The sequence below is a fragment of the Engystomops pustulosus genome, chromosome 1, assembly GCF_040894005.1.
Source record: "Engystomops pustulosus chromosome 1, aEngPut4.maternal, whole genome shotgun sequence".
NCBI classification, from domain to species: domain Eukaryota; kingdom Metazoa; phylum Chordata; class Amphibia; order Anura; family Leptodactylidae; genus Engystomops; species Engystomops pustulosus.
This window is the reverse complement of record NC_092411.1, coordinates 59,152,795-59,167,352: the sequence shown is the minus strand read 5'-3', so window position 1 is coordinate 59,167,352 and position 14,558 is coordinate 59,152,795. Positions and strand designations below refer to the sequence as shown.

Here is a 14,558-nt window from a genome sequence, read left to right as displayed (position 1 = left end):
GAGGTAAGTAATTTCTTTGGTAGTTTCTTTTTTTTTTTTTTTTTTTCTTTAAGCCAATATTTGGGAAAATTTGCTAAAAATTCCCCGGTCATTATGTCTTTTCAGGCCCCATCATTAAGGGGTTAAGGCGAAGTTCTTGGAATAAAGTTAACAATGGTGCAAAATGTTGAGAAAACCAGTCCACATTGAATAGTTTGTCATTTGCTTTAGGTCCCAGTACAGCAAATAACCTGTAAATTGTGTCTTGATGTTGACAGTGATAAGTTGTTGGTATTTGTTCTCCATTCCCATATATTGTAAAATATGAGCGAGCTTCCATAGTTTCACCTATGAAATGCAAGGTTTTCCGCCTAGGCCAGGACGCAGTAGAGGAGTCATAAATCTTCAGGGTCATGGAGAATATCCTGCTTTGTGTTCTTGGCACAATCCTATTGGTAAAATCCGACATTTGCTATGATACAGACATAAAGCAGAAAGTAACTCTGGTGCCTTAAACATTTCCTTATCTAAGACACATTAATTTATTCTGGACATGTTGACATACCGGATCTGTACTAGGAAAGTTTTATTAAGATTGCCTTCTGTTACAGTGTAAGTTTGTACATATGTGTAATTCACTCTGTATTAACGGTATCATGTAGCCCATTGCCTTCAGATTTTGGCAGGTTTCCCTCTCTCCCTCTAGCCAGTTAAGGTGACCTACATATATAAATCTACAGGTATAAATCTGCTTGGATGCATCAAAAGTTAACAAGATTCATGTTGCACCATTATTTTATTTTTGCAGGTAAATTGTTGCCGAATTTCTTTTTTCCTTTTTTTTTTTTTTGTGTGTATCTTCCCCCCCCCCCCTTATTCCCAGTTCATGGCTCTTGGAGCTTGACTCCGTAATCTGCATATACACATATTCTTATAAGAGCAGCTATCTATAGGCTTTATATAAAGGCAGCAAGTCTCTGGAGCAGACAACCCTGTGTAGATACGATGTGTAAATAAGCTGCAACATCATCAGAAGGGGAGGTAATAATGGAACTTTGTATAGAGGTGTTACCTTCTATTGTAATCCTGTCTGTGATGTAAATAAGGGGACAGCACCATAGAGATTCCCTACAGTATTACCAAGGTCAGTTTATTGTTATGTTTACTGACCAAAAGTTGAAAATTGCAATAAATGGATTTCCTGTTAATGAAAAATAAAATACTACCATCAAAATCACGCATTATATACGATTATCTTTGATTATCATTAAATTTGTAATCCATGGCCTCCTTCCTTCTAAAATCAACTTTTAAACTAATGCTAATAAATGTCTCTGGATGGTGTTACCAGAGATAACTGAGATGTAGCTTCACACTGTTACAGCTGTTACACTGCTGTGAACGGGGAGACAGTCAAACAGTCTGTGAAGCTGCAGCACAGTAACGTCCCTAGAAGCCCTGGTGGTTAATTAGCATATTTTTAAAATGTTTATTTTACGGTAGAAGGAAGGAAGCCGTGGATACTGTTCCTCAGTCACAGTAAGTCCCCCTAGTTCAGTGGTGGCGAACCTATGGCACGGGTGCCAGAGGTGGTACTCTGAGCCCTTTGTATGGGCACCCATGCCATCACCCCAGCGCAGAGTTCGCCAGACAGGACTCAAGGCCTCCTGCAGTCCCCGGCAGCCCAGGACCCTAGAAGGAAGCTGCAATGATAATCCAAACTTCTTCTCCTTCTTTCTACTGTATTGGTGTCCTCAGGGGCCTATACAATTTAAACCTGTGGAAGAGCAGGGAGTAATAAGTTACTGCTTACATTGTCGCATCGGCACTTTGCGAAAAATATTTTGGTTGTAATTTGGGCACTCAGCGCCTAAAAGGTTTGCCATCACTGCCCTAGTTTATCATGACTTTGATGTGAGATTTCCATTAAATACAGATGGTAATACAGAGCTAAAATAGCAGCACAGACAATGACGTAACATACTATTAGGCAAATAGTAGTAGATATTCAGCAATCTGCTCTTTTTAAGACCATCTACAACCAGTTTGTTACAGCCGTACAGCGACGATCATATTCTTAATTGTGTACATTAATACAATCTATATTATTTAAGCTGGTTTACCTCTGGTGTCAGCCACATACACTTGGTGTATTGGTCTGATATATTAACAATAAATGTTCATCTCTGCATTGTCATGTAGTTGAAGGTAATTTTTTGGAGATGGCAAGGACCCATCTAAAACTGTATAGATGACATTTATTAGACCCTTTCCCCATATTTTTTTTTTTTTTGGTTGAAATATCGAGCACTAGACTTTCACTGCTGAAGAAGTAAGGAGACTTTTTTTATTCCTGAGTGTATTGGTAATATCATGTTATGTCCTTACTAAGAAGACGGCTCGCTCAGCCTTCCACTGCCATGAGAACGGGAGGTTCTTGTATCCCTGAAGGACTAGTTGCGGATGCACAGGCACTTCATTTAGTCTCAATAGGAATAACGAAAGTGGTCACTAACTATATATATAATATATCCGCCCCCGCTGCTTAGGATATTAGGGGATAATGCGATCAGCCCTTATTTATTTCACCATTTAAAAGCCTACAACAAAATTAGAAAATGTTTTCTGTGTTTGATGTAAAGACTTATTTTATGCTGCACCTAATAAGGGGCCACATATTACCCTGGGAAACAAATCCCTATAGCTGGACTTCCATATGCGCTGCTTTTCCTACGAGCTTCTCCTCTGTTTACTTTCCAGTTAAAGAAGGCGAAAACAGAACTCCAGTTACAGTGCGATCGGACTGTCCAAGAGCGCCAGGACTCAATCAGAAGAGTGCGAGAAGACTGTGTACATCAGATAGAACTAGAGCGCCTAAAGGTTAAGCAACTGGAGGAGGACAAGCTCCGGCTTCAGCAGCAGGTAACTAAAGGACATCTAGATTGTGTTATTCTACCTTAGAATATTTTTGTAAAAAACAAGTCAATACAAGATGTAGGTCCAGATCCTTTTGGGATCACAAAAGTAAATAAGCGCAAATCCTTGCAGGACTATCTGACGAGTATCCAACCTGAAAACCGCAATGTAAGGCTGCTCAGCTGCTGAAAGAGACGTGCTGGTCCGAACATACATACATACATACATACATACATACATACATACATACATACCTACCTATAGAAAACTATTTGTATCCCTCTCGCCACTTCCAACTGTGTCTCACTAATTACTATCATTTTATATTTTACACTCAATTACTTGTATGAAGCAATGACTTTTTTTCCCTTCCTGCAACCAATAACATCACATGACCTAAGTAACAAGGAATTTCAGATAAAAAAGCTATAACTAAATAAGGTAATACTCGCTGACGCATGCACATACTGAGGCAGTAGGGGTATAATAAAGGATTAATTTCAGTAAAAAAATGATTTCTCTGAAATGTAATTGTTGTCAAATTTTTAGCATTTTTATTGTATTTTTGTATACATTCTTTAAAATATCAAAAAATAATAGATCTTTATATATGGCAGCCATAATCGGCAGCGCTTTACAGACATGTACTGGTCAAATAAGACTTTACGGAGTAATAATATGGTCATCTGAAATAACAGAAGGGAGAGCCCTGCTCCAAAGAGATTACAGTTTGAGGTATAATATAATTATTAGTTTCTATTCTGTTATACATTAGCTTTACATCTGTATGCTGATACAATGTTCCCTGTGTCACTAAGGCTAGTTTTCTTCATACACTCAGCGTATACACCAGTAAAGCCCATCTGGCCCATATGCTGAGTGTACCCATTGACATACTGGCAGACGGAGGCACATTTTTGCCTCTGACCAGGATATGTTGTATGCTGTGCAAAACACAGGATGATAGAACACAGTTGAGTTACATGTACGATCAGCGGAGGCCATTGATCTCTATGGGGACAGATGCCGCAGCATTGCATCACCCCTCGCCTCAGCGATGGAGGTTCCCCAGTAATGTCTAACATGCAGGGGCTTTTACACAGAGCAAGCTATTTGTCCCAGATAGCGTGAAACTTCTTTTCCCATTTCCTGCGGATAAATATTCACTTATAGGGGAAGAGCATTATTGACTGACTTAATCCCCTCCTCCCCGCTTTTAGTATGTGCATATCCAAGATCCTAGAGCAGGCCTTTTTTTTTTTTTTTTTTTTTTAATAATATACAAGGTTCTATAAAAATGACATTGTAGAATAATAAACCCTATTACACACATGGGCGGACACAAAGTGCTTGGATAAATGCCAAGCCGTCATTGGTAAGACAATTTAATGGAGGGCAGTTTCTGTGTTTTATCTCTCGTCTGTGTTTTTCTTGTGTCACAAGGAAATAAATAACTTTTCACCTTTGTTTCCTAAGTCTTTGGGTTTGCGGCTATTCTGCTGTTCTGAGAGCAGCTGTAATTTATGGTGGCAGCCATGACTATTGTGATATCTGTTTAATGTCTATAAACATAGGGTTCATGGGCTGAGCACTGACATGTTCTATGTCCTCAGCTTGCTTCTTTAAGTAGCCAGTTTTAATAGGTTTTGTATCAATGTCTGTCTGTCTTTTTTTCCCCTTTTAGCTTCAAGAAGCAGAGCAGAAGTTTAAGTTACTGGATAAGGATTTTCAGCAATATAAGGAGCAGCAAAGCACTAAACCAGAAATCCGCTTACAGTCAGAGATCAATCTTCTCACACTAGAAAAGGTAACACTGACGTGTCCATCCTATCCATTCACTTACATACTTGTGCCAATTTCTTGTTTCAGGATATTTGTTTTTGCAGGAGAAATATTAAATATTATAAATACAATATTGTAAAGTGTTTTATTACTTCATATTTTTCATTATTCCATTTCATATTTTTGTCATAAAACCAGACCTAAGTCTCTTCTGGGCTTAACATTTTTAAAGTGTCCCATATGATGTCCTGACTCAGACTGAAGTCATTAAACAAGGTTTCACCCTGATAACCTCTGGAAATCCATTCCCCATAGAGTCTGCCTTGCAGACTCATTTTCTAGATGGATTTCTCTCTCCATTCCTTAACATAATAGTGACTAATTGTGACTGCATACAATTGTTGTACAGATTATTTAGTGGCTACTGTATTTGTTTCATGTTGGAAACCCAAAATGAAATAAAGGTATGCTTTCTTTTTTCTTTTCCAAGAAAGAACCAAAATATAACATTTGACATGCTAGCCACTAGGTTTTCCTAAAAAATATTGTACTGCTGGGAACTGTTAAGGAGTGTGTTCACGTTTGTAAGGATGCTTCAGTTTCCTTTCCGTTCCCTATAGAATCTCATGGAAAGATGGCTTCCATTATTTATAGATATTTATTTGGAGATATTATTTATATATTTTTTTTGCCACTAATAACAGAAAGGTATAATGAAACCAGCAAGTGTGGACCATCAATATGGGTTTTTATGGCAGTGACATGCGGAAAATCGTCATCAAATACGCAAAGTTTTTATGTGCGTTTTTCACACATTGTTAATGCGGGTTTGTCTAGTTTTGCATTTGGGATGCCTTTCATGTGGATTTTCTGCATATGTTTTTTTTTCTTGTTTTGTTTCGTCATGTCAAGCAAAAATCCACATTGTGTTGTGGATTTGATGCAGATTTTCACTCTCCCATAGACCTCAATGTAAAAAAACGCACATGAAAAGTAACACTTATTATTATTTTATTTTTTGCTCTAAGCAACAATTTCTGCGTGGTGGAAAAAAACTCCTTATCTACATAACGTTTTCCAAATCCGATTCACTTTTAATTCTATTTTATTGCACTGTGGATTTTCTCACCAAAATCCGTGCATAAAATCCTCGTGTAATCTGCACCATGTGCAGATAGCTTAAGGTATTTTAGGCTGGGCTGCTGTGTTTCTACTGCAACCTTGCATACATATTGCGCGGGTCTCCCAACCTGGACGAGCTTCTGAAAGCCGGGCACCTACTCTAACAGTTTGGATCGGAGGAAGGCACAATCCAAACTGATTAATCCGTTAGATCCTGAGGACAGTGTTGACTTTGGCATCTAAATTCTTTGTGAGACCCTTGCAATCTGATCTCCTTCTGTAGGACCCCTCGATCTGATGGTACAGTGCCAATAGCTTCTATGACAAGTAGGTGTGTAGGTACGCGTATTAGCCACCCCATTCAGATGATATTATTATCAGGCTGTCTGTTGGTGTATAATACACTGTAAATTAGAGTATTACAGTGTATTATACCACTGATCAACATTTTTTTTCCATATATTTCTAAGTTATTAATAAATATCTAAGTTTCTCTCTATAATTTCCTAAACCTCAACTTGACTGAATCAACCATTCTGTTGCCAGGATAGACTGATGAGTGGGGTTCTTACAATGGGTTTTCAGCAGCCACTATATGCTGTATATTTTTAGTTGCTTGTGGGTTTTTTTAATTACATTTTTGTTACTAGGCTCCAGACTACCTGTAGCATAAGATATGATCATGCCAGGAAACCTATCCATCCTGCAATCGCAGTATGTGCAGTAACATTTAGCTGCTCGGCAGGCGGCGAGGAGCATCCGCATGCTGGTAGTACAGAGAAGTAATGCAGTAGTCACTACCAGATTATGACTCCTTCTGGTCATAGATTTCATTATTTTGTGCTTCGCAGTGTTATTACTCTGTGTACACAATGGCAGATTTAGGCTGTTTTGATCTCCTATATTGTAAGATGTCTTCATCATTCATGTCACAGCTTTCAGTATAAACACATCCCTATAATCCTTTATAAAGAGCCTCGTAACTGCACTATTATTATTGTGCTTATACATACAAACACAGCCATTCATTTTCCCCTCTTCTATTGATATTAACTCGGCAACACAGCGGAGGCTTCATTTTTGAGCAGAGTTAAATCTATCATTTATTTATTTTGGAGCGGATCTCTCCATGAAAGTGCACGGTAAAGGAGGGCTGACGTTTGTGTTTCTTTTAAACTTGCTATCATTTTATTAAAATAAAGAGTAAAACTTTGTCTGCTGAGTGTTTTAGCCAACTTGTTTCTCTGTTTGAGACTGAGAAAGTACATTCCTAAGACAAGGCCAGCTTGGCGCAGATTCAGGTATAACAGATCAGCTATGGCAAGTAAAAATAAGCTTTTTGATTCAGACTTTGTACGCCCGCCCCCCCTTTATCTACATGCGCCTCCAACCAAATGCTTAAAGTGAGTGGCTGAAAATGTCTTAGCAGACCTATAAGCTGTCGGCACATAATGTACAGAAAGGGTCACATAAAACCTGCAAGGAAGACTGCAAGGCAGAATGACGTTATGAGCTCATTTCTACACAACTGACCATGTCCGTAAATTGCCTTTGATTCTTAGATTCTGTCATGTAACATGCTCCGGCCCTCTACTGATGATTATCGTATGAGCATTCATTCCTGACAATATGGCAGACATGCAGTCTATTTTCAAGGGCTGAATATGCTTGGTTGAAGCCTGGGTTTGTAGTAAGACTCTAAAGTTGTTATTTTCCCGATCAGAACTGGTGTAAGCTTAAGTTTCGGGTAAGCATTTAAAACGCACAGACACATGTGGTCGGTCATACTAGTTCAGTGACGGCCAACTTTTTTGGCTAGAGCAAAATTTGTAAAAGTACAGAGCACAACTCTAGAAATAGCCATTCTTTTTTTTCTAGTTTGTATATCTAATAACAAAAAAGTTCTCTTCTGCCGGTATTGCTGAGTTGTGACAGTGGTGGGTACACTGGCAGCAGGGTGAGATTTTGGGAGCTGCTTTGTGTTAGGAGCACACACTGAGATGACTCTCCTGTCCCCCTGTAGTCAATGGAATGGTCCTTGGTCCAGCCGTCTGCTGCTGATGTGGCAACTGTCTAGTGTTCTCAGCTGTCTGGGTGCAAGTCCACAATTAATCTCTGGCGTCGCTCCCTGACTAACTGCCTACTAAGAGGCAACATGTCCGATCGTGCCGCACTCTTGGCAGGAGAGTTGCCCCTGCCTCTGTATGCTGCCAGCTTGCTGTGCATCACCTCTGCATTGCAATGTGGGATAAACATCTAGTACAGGTGACACGAGCATTAATGAGTCTATGTGGGTGCTTATGGTGCTTCAACTTTATTTGGATGGAAATACTACAGCTGCATTGATGTCACTCTTTATTTTATTCAGTGCCAAACAATTTAATTTTGTGGTTATTGTCTTGTCAATAGGTTGAACTTGAAAGGAAGTTGGAATCTACAACAAAGTCTAAGTTGCACTATAAGCAACAGTGGGGAAGAGCATTAAAGGAATTGGCAAGAATAAAACAGGTAGGTATTCTTAAATAAAACATCTAAGATTAGGTTTATTAAAATAATAAATCTTTAATATTGGTTTAATTTGGCAGTCACAAAAACAAAAAATGCATCCTTAAAGGAGTGTTTTTAAGTTGTTACTCTTATCCCCTTTTTATGGGAGGGAGAAGAAATTAATCATTGCTGGGGCTCCAAGCTTTTGGACTGCACATGATGATCATCCCAAAAGTCCCATTGAAGTTAACTAGCAGTGGCTGAGCATGTGTAACACTTCTCAATTCACAGGGGGAATATGTTTACCCCTGTTAGCCTGGAGGTCACAGCCATCTCACCACCAGCTGTTTAAGAACTCTTATCCTGTGGGAGAGTCAGTGTCTTTTAACATAATACCTATTAGTTTCGGGTTACAGAAGATTGGGGCACATTTACTAACAGTGAAAACTGCAACGCCTTGTGCAGGGGGCGCTAGATTCTGGATTTCTGGGGCCCATTCTTCATCAATCTGGATCTGCCTACACTGCTCCTACTGAGTGCACCACTTTTTTTTATTATGGTGCACCTTTAACATGGGGATTGCAACACAATTCTCTTGGACTTTCCACGTTAAATATGGCGCAAGGTCCAGCTGAGCACTGGAACGCCCCCTTATCTGGCGCACAGCCCTTATTAAATCTGCCCCATTGTGTGCATACGGTGAAGCTGGGAAATAAATACAAATAAACAGAATATAAAATGGTGCCTCTAGGAAATAGAATTTGTCCCGCAAATATCAATCCTTCTTATGTCTATGTAAATAGAGACCATCTAAAAGATCTGGAAAGAGAGGAGTAAAAACCAAACATGTTTAAGGGCTTGGGAAGTGGTTTAACAGCTGATTAACTGGATCCCGATTACCCGCTGACTATAGACGCCAGCAGGCGCAGGTCCCGAATCCACGATAACGTCTTTTGCTGTTGCTGTAGTTTTCTTCTTCTCCCGTGCTAATCGTGGGAGCAGGACCAGGTCTCTGGTCAGAGACGGCTTCCCCATTTTCCTCTCCTCACTTCATCGCTCTGAAGCAGCGCAGTGCAGAGCAGAGCAGAGCTAGTGCTGGCTCTACAGTGATAAAATAAATGGAAATAAAAAATGGAAGAGAAAGTCCCCCAGGGCTCTTTTATGATCTTATGGGGGACATATAAAGTTGAAACACACACACGCAATACATATTAATAAATATTAACAAAAATATTATATATTAATATTCCCCAATAAAAATCCCCACTACACCATAGAAAAACATTACTATAGTCGCCCCTTTTTCCCCCAGACTATACATATTATATATCAAAATGACCATCACATACATTAGGGAATTAAAGGTCATTTTGAATTAATTTGAAAACTGAACAAAAAATACTATACATTACAAAGAAATATTTTTCCTCCAGTTTTGGTAAATTTAAACATTTTTATGGTATTGCACGAAAAGAGAAGTTTCGGCCTTTAAACCAATATCAATGAAAATTTGTTAAAAATTGTCCAGTGATTAAGGCCTTGTCGAAAGGGGTTAACATTGGGGTCCTTGGTGGGACCTCACATGCGGCTGTGTGATGTCATTTTCCGACAATTCCACAGCCTGTATTCAGCCACTGCTTTCACACAGTAGACAGTGCATTTTACATGCACAAGGACTTGGATGGAGGCTGATATTCGGGAGTAGCTGGGACCGCATGATGATTTCCTATCCTTCTAGTGAGAAGTCCTAGCGCTCTTCTGTCTGGCACTTGTGCCTTCTCACATAGATTTCTGCCAGTGGGAAAATGCTTCCTTCTAACAATAATTCCTAGCACTCCTGGGCAGCTGCTTGTGCCAGCCGTTTGTTACGCCTAAGCGTCAGACAAGCCATAATAGTCCCCATAATGCAAATTAGATGGCAGAATTTCTATCTTATTGTTATTAAATGTTAATGACAAAGCCCAACTGGTAAGAGCTTAGCCGGCTGCTTGTGCGAGTGCCCACTGCCAACACGGAGTGAGTAATGATTTCCATTACTAACTTGTGCCTGTGCTCAGTCCGTTTAGTGAATTATTGTAAGGCTTAGACCAAAGAGTAAACATTTGGGAACGCTGCCTTCTTTGTGATTTTGAGAGATCCCCTTCTACATTTTGTTCATTAAAGAAATAATAAATCTTGACTTATTGCAGTCGGTCGAGCAGTTTTTTTTTCCCTCATAGCTGTAGCCTGCGTTTCGTATGGATTTAATGTTAATCACCCCAGAATGTGTCAAAGGCTGGTAATGAAACTGAGTTTTACATCCAAAAACCCCAAGACCAACATAAAAGGTGATTTTCCAGTACGTAACCCTGTATTGTTTACATTCGTATATGTGATCTATCCAGCCGTTCAACGGACACTAATAATGGAGGCATAGTATGGAAATGATCCAAAGAGGGCTCAGAGAAAGAGTTTTTTTTTATTTGGATAATGGAGGGGTGGGGGAAACGAGCAACAAATTTCACCCCAAAAATCTTGGTCGAACTTCATTTACATCTGTCCTGAAGGCCCCTGTGAGGAGAATCTGTCACAAGTTGTGTCGCAGGTCAATAAAAATGATAAATGTAAGTTAAATGTAAATTGAAGATTATAAATAAGAGGATCTGGTGGCCGTCTGGACAAGTCTGTAAATACCAGCTGCAAATATTTGTTTTTTGCAGCAAATACCCAGTTATAATAAACTGCAAGAAAAGTGTGGAAGAGTATTGTAGGGGGGTCAGTCCGATGTCCTACGGATCCTACCGTATTTTTCGGACTATAAGGCGCATCATTATAAGTTGCACCATCAATAAATGCCTGCTAAAATGTCTAAGTTCATATATAAAGCGCACCGGATTATAAGGATGAATGACCAACAGGTGGCAGACCTGTGCACAGTTCAAGGCAGCTGTTGTCTGTAAGTACAGTTCATGTATAAGGCGCACCTTTGATTTCGGAGAATATCAAAGGATTTTTTGTGTGCCTTGTACCGTATTTTTCGGACTATATTTTAAAGCAATGTATGTGGGTGTCGCAGTAGAAGAGTTCTGCATAAAGTACAGGTTCGGTTAGTGCAATCTACTTCTACAAGATCCAAACTGTGAACTTTTATATCAGTGATGGCGAACCTTTTAGAGCCTGAGTTCCCAAACTTCAACCAAAAGCCACTTATTTATTGCAAAGTGCCAGCGCAGCAATTTAAGCTATAATTTATTTCTTTATTTATTTCTTATGTTCTTTGACAACTTTCAATCGTTCAGCCTCCTAAAGACACCAATGCAGTTGAAAGGAGGAGGGCAAATTCACCTATCATTGTAGGAGGATTCTGCAGGAAGATTCTTTGAGTTCTGTCTGGTGAACTTCATGCTGGGGTGATGGACTGGGTGCCCACAGAAAGGGCTCAGAGTGCCGCTTCTGGCACCAGTGCCATAGGTTCGCCACCACTGTTCTATATGTACCTTCTGCAACCTGGGAATAATCATGTGGACTCTCCTTCCATTATTGTCGCCCCGGGTCTTCTATCCTCGGATTGGGCTACCTGGCAAAAAACAATATCTGCTGTTTGGCACTTTAATGCTGCCCTTATATAGCCCCCTCTGTGTCATAGAACGTATAATGTTCTAGCATACACAAATAAGCTAATGCATTAAAAGTGTAAACTAAAGACCTAAATGGAAACCCTTTACTGTGTTCTAAAAAAGAAAGAAATGTGTTCCATATCTTCTGTAAAAGTTAAAAAATACTACTCTTATTTGGTTGTTCAATGTAAAGTGTGAATTCTGTATTGTACTTTGTTACAATACAGTGAATTGCAGTATGGGGCCAGATCAGACGAGAGGAGGTTATTTTTCTGACTTTCTATTTTTTTTTTTTTTTTTTTCTTAAACCACATTTTGGGATCTGTATATATCAGCCTAACAAATTTATAAATGTTATGTTGAATGCCAGCATGCGCCATTGTTGCACAGATTTTCTACTAAGTAGCAGCCTGTATTATATAAAGCTGGTTAATGAATTCTGATAAAATAAAATCTACCGTCAAAATTCGAGCTTGATAAACCAGAGGCACTTGTAGTTATACCATTGGGACCTTCATTCTAAATCAACTTTTAAAATTATGCTAAAAAAACAGAAGGCTGCTACCTAGTAGTAGAGCATGTTTGGCGTACAGTATCTGCTGCCATTTCCAATAGAGACTGTTGGCAAAGTCTTCTTAAAGGACATCTACCACCAGTATGACATATTTGTAATCCAAGCACACTGACATACTGGTGTGTGTCCCCAGTGGCAGGATCTGCTCAAAACAAGACTTTTAAAATTATGGAAACGAGCCTGAGGGGTTCCAGACTCCATAGGTGTTAAAGGACCCTGGAGCGCCTCTTGCTCATTTGCATAGTCTTTAAACAAGGACATAGGAAGTTTAAAGAACAGTGGATCTTGTCAGAGGGGGCACACACCTGTATGTTATTGTGCTTGGTTTGCAATCCTTTAGGTAGAACTTTTACTCTCTGGCCCTAGTCAAAAGCCTCTTCCTTGGCTAAACCAGTTCCCTACACTGTACTGAACAGATACAACTGTGCTTTCCAGAGTTGGAAATCTCTTCCTGTTGGGCTTTAATCCTGCATCATGATGCCTACCATCCTGGACAACTTATTTGCATATTTCCCAGAATCCCCGGGTGGAGCAGCAATGGCTGCAAGGCGGCCTCAACTAGCAAAGTGTCCGTAAGGGGAGCTCTTACTTCCCAATAGAATCTTAAAAGAAAAATTAATTAAATTAATGGAAATTAATAGAGTTTTAACATTCTACTAGGCTGGTAAATACAAATACTAAAATGTGCTTGCACAACCCACCTTCATGGTGGCCATTGGCTAGTGGCTGTTTTTTTTTTACCTACCTCATGGACACCATGTATGGTCATAAGCATGAGGCCTGAGCCAGGAGCACAATTGAAAAGCTACAAAATGTTTGTCTTAACATTCATCCCCCCCATATCCCCCTTCCTCTTATTTCTATACCATGAGACATATAAAGTCATATATTTTTTTTCCACGCTCTTGATGATGTGCAGGACAGGCTTGGTTTTTGGATGTGGTACAGGGGCACATAAATGTTAATGATCCATGGCTGTCTGGATGCTGCCTATCTCCCTTCCTTATGTCCAGGTCATTTGTCGTCTAATCAAACAACAAGCTCTTTTTCTGCATTTGCTCAGCAGAAATTTTTCAGCCTGACATCTGGACTGTCCCTCTCCTGTCCCGAGCTTATCCACTCACCATAATTAATTTGATTCATTATTAAGTCGTTTGGCCAAACATGGGAAGCAAAGCTTTGTTTAAAAAATCTATTAGTCGGGGATCTTGGGTAGGTTGAAAACTGTGTCTTGAAAGCATCCAGGCCCTCCTACTGGCTTGTCAGATCTGGGTTATTTTCAGAAAACTTGACTTGAGTTCCTTAGCGAGCGAGGCTTTATTTTCCCACAGACTCACTTGGTATGTATGAGTGGGAGAGCGAGCAGCGGCCACTATTTAGTGATTGTTTAGTCTACTGTATGTGTGTTTACTGCTCTGCTCTTAGGATTTATAGGCAGCCATAGCAAAATAAAGATTCTGATTGCTTGACTGAGGAGCCGCTTGTCCTTTACACTGGCCCGGGATGGCACGTATTACATATTTAACCTCTCCAGTGCTGGAAGGAGGCATAGCCCTGTCCGCTCCGCATGCAAGGGCTTGCACAGACTTTAAAAGCTGCTGTAGTGTCTCGGTCGGCTAAAATTAGTTTTACTTGATTTTACATTTTCATTTAATTACATGTTATAGCACTTAAAGGATTAGAAGTAGAGATCTATGCAATAAATATATCTAGTAAAACCGCATGATAGAGTTCAAAATGATAAAAAAAATCCTGCATCAGGTCATTAGGCATTGGAATTTTTAAAAATTTTGTTTGCCTTTTTTTTTTTTGCAGTGGTGTCTTTATATCATTTACCGTATATACTCAAGCTAACCGAAATATAAGCCTAGACACCTAATTTTTACCAGAGAAAGTGGGAAAACTTAGTAACTCACGTATAAGCCTAGGTTGTGATATGCATGGATCACAGCTTCACCCCACAAATGAAATGCCCTGCAGCATCCCCCACAGTATATAGGTAAGCTCCACACACTGGTACATTGGTACAGTGACCTGTCTCCACCAGTAGGTGGCTAAACAACCCCACTCCTTCTACCCACAATCCTCGGCGCGCAGCTCCT

At 39.7% G+C, this 14,558-nt stretch overlaps 1 protein-coding gene across 1 annotated transcript in view; it reads left to right on the top strand.

The window, feature by feature from the left end:
- CEP120 (centrosomal protein 120) overlaps positions 1-14,558 on the top strand; it is a 55,394-nt gene that overhangs the window by 32,621 nt on the left and 8,215 nt on the right. The window contains exons 16-18 of the mRNA XM_072141331.1: positions 2,740-2,901; positions 4,580-4,702; positions 8,209-8,307. Coding sequence (XP_071997432.1) covers positions 2,740-2,901; positions 4,580-4,702; positions 8,209-8,307 — 384 coding nt within the window. The remainder of the gene's footprint in view (positions 1-2,739; positions 2,902-4,579; positions 4,703-8,208; positions 8,308-14,558) is intronic.